This window comes from Branchiostoma floridae, chromosome 3 (assembly GCF_000003815.2).
Source record: "Branchiostoma floridae strain S238N-H82 chromosome 3, Bfl_VNyyK, whole genome shotgun sequence".
In the NCBI taxonomy this organism is placed as follows: domain Eukaryota; kingdom Metazoa; phylum Chordata; class Leptocardii; order Amphioxiformes; family Branchiostomatidae; genus Branchiostoma; species Branchiostoma floridae.
Window position 1 is genome coordinate 19185026 of NC_049981.1, and position 2491 is coordinate 19187516.

General features: G+C 41.9%; 1 protein-coding gene across 1 annotated transcript in view; it reads left to right on the plus strand.

Annotated features, from left to right (window-relative positions):
• The window catches only part of LOC118411727 (disks large homolog 5-like), a gene marked incomplete in the record, with an annotated part of 47774 nt that overhangs the window by 21006 nt on the left and 24277 nt on the right, over positions 1-2491 (plus strand). The window contains 1 exon segment of the mRNA XM_035814209.1: positions 1727-2491. Coding sequence (XP_035670102.1) covers positions 1727-2491 — 765 coding nt within the window.

Here is a 2491-nt window from a genome sequence, read left to right on the forward strand (position 1 = left end):
ACTGTACAGTATACCGCTACTGTGAACTATCGCGAACTAAGAGAACAAGCCAAGCTAATTTTTGTTTCACAATCCCCCTCTACACATTAACTTGTCAATAACCTCATTGTTGAGACTATAAGTGACTGATTGGGTGGATTTAAATTAGGTCTTTCATTACCCATGGGGAAAATCAACACTTTGATAAATAGATGGACGGTATAAATTGTATGTCATTATCTGCCCTGACAGTGCAGGGTAAGGTAAACATGGCAACTCCTGGGTAAATATGGTGTCACATAGATGTTTCAATGATATCTCCTGGCTGAATATGGTATCACAGAAGTGTTCCATGGACATGCAGTCAATACTTGAAATTTCATGTTCTGCAACTTTGTAAAAAGTAATTCAGTGCTGTGGTGATACCTACTCAGGGAGGGCTCCAAATACATTCTTAGGAATATAGGTACATGCCTAGAAATGTGGCTGCACATAAAAATATTTGGATGCACAATGTAAGTAATATGACAATATTTGGATGCACAATGTAAGTAATATGACAAATGTGTTATCTTATTTTGTGACTCAAGGTTTGAAAACTATCTTGTGTAACCTACACATCTAGTGCACAGGTGCACACAGTCTAGCACAGTCCCTATTTTTGGTGCACAAAAGTGCATATACACCCAGTACTTTGAGCCCTGCTACTGCTGGTATTCCAGACCCTGCCTGTATTGTGCTGTATTGATTTTGTCTGGGAGTTTGCTGGATAATGGGCACTGCCACACATCAGGGTCTCCTCAACACACATAAATCAATGGAAATTTTGGCCACTTGAGGGGTACAGTGGCACAGCCATGATTACTCATCAGAGTGGTGCCTTGGCATCCTGCAGACCAACATAGACGGGATCTAGCTTGTACAGTTCACTCACCAGGGCTATGTCCAGTTGTCTTTTTTTTTCATTTCACTCATTGTTTGGTAAACTGTGCAGTTCATTTTGTTCATCTTTTTAAATCAATTTCATATCACAAGCTCTTGACTTGTTGCCTGTGGACTGTAAAGCCAAACACATGAAAGCCTGTCGGTATAATCTGTTCATTTTCTCATCGGTCTAAAATCCAGTCCACTGATTTTTTTCAGGTCCCGTCCAAAAAGAAAAAAAACAGATTTGTACCCCTCGTAGGCTACAGTCTATGATGACAATGACAGATTAGTATCATCTAGTATCATGTTGGATTCATAATCTTTTTCATGAATAAATAAAGGTTCAAATAAACATATATTGTGTCAGACACTTGCATGCTTACCTACAGGAGCAGCTGGCTGCACCATTACAATAGACTTGAGTTTTATTTGCAAGTTCTTGCCCAAGGGCTAATTGCAACATGAAACAGTATGTTTAATTTGTCCCTGGATAAATAAAATAAAATAAATTGAAAATGGAGTGGAAATATAAAAAGATTACAGTTAACAATAGTGACGAGTGAAACAAGTGACTTTTCTAATAAGGACTGCTATTGGATAAAAATGTAAGGTTTTTGTCATTTGACTTCTTTTTTGGTAGCAGTGGAAGAAAGAAGTATGCCACTTTTTCTGCAATGAGTAGGTTTGAGGAAGTGAACAAGGTTCTTGAAATTTTATTTTTGTCAGTAAATGTTTGGAATTTTTTTATGTGTTAAAAGGAGTTTTGGAACAAAGTTTTGGAAGATATCCATGCTGACTGCTTTATCCTAATTCCTTGTAGGTCGCAGTGGAAGATACCAACCCGTGATGTCCGGAGGGTCCAAAGGGTCCAAGCACAACACCATGGGGAGCCACCCCGCCCAGAGTGATGAGATCACCCTGCTTAGCCTGCAGCTTCAAAAGATGCAGAGTGAGCGGGACAATCTCCGCAGGAAGATCAAAGTGTATGAGAGCGGCTCCAAACCGTTGAGTAGCCATGACTACGAGCGGATCAATGCACAGTGCTCTGAGGCGATGGCCGAGCTGGATTCCTTGAAGCGACAGCACGTGAATACAGTAGAGAGGTGTGACCAGGCAATAAAGGAGGCAGACTATCACAGGAACCTGGAGAACAAACTCATGCACGAACAGACAGAGTTAAGACACGAGATGGAGGTTCTGAAACAGCACGAGATGGAAGCGGTCTCTGACAGGAATCGCTACCTTCAAGAACTGAGCGAGTTGAAGCGTATCCGAGAGGAAGAGCAACAGGAGATGGAGGACTTGCGCAACCAACAGCGGCAGGTCATTCGGGAAAGTGGCTCCTCCGAGATCCTGAACCAAATGTACGACACTGCCGTGAACAAACTGGATGATTTAAGGAAAGACTATGACACCGTGAGGAGACGGTATGCAGACTTGATGGCTAAATACAGTACCTCCATCAGTCGTCTTGAAAAGGCAGAGGAGGACAATCGCAGGCTAAAGGCAGAGAAAGAAGCATTCCAGGACGAGAGGAACGCGGCCATAAATGAAAGAAACTGCCTAAAACAGCAATGTACCGCTG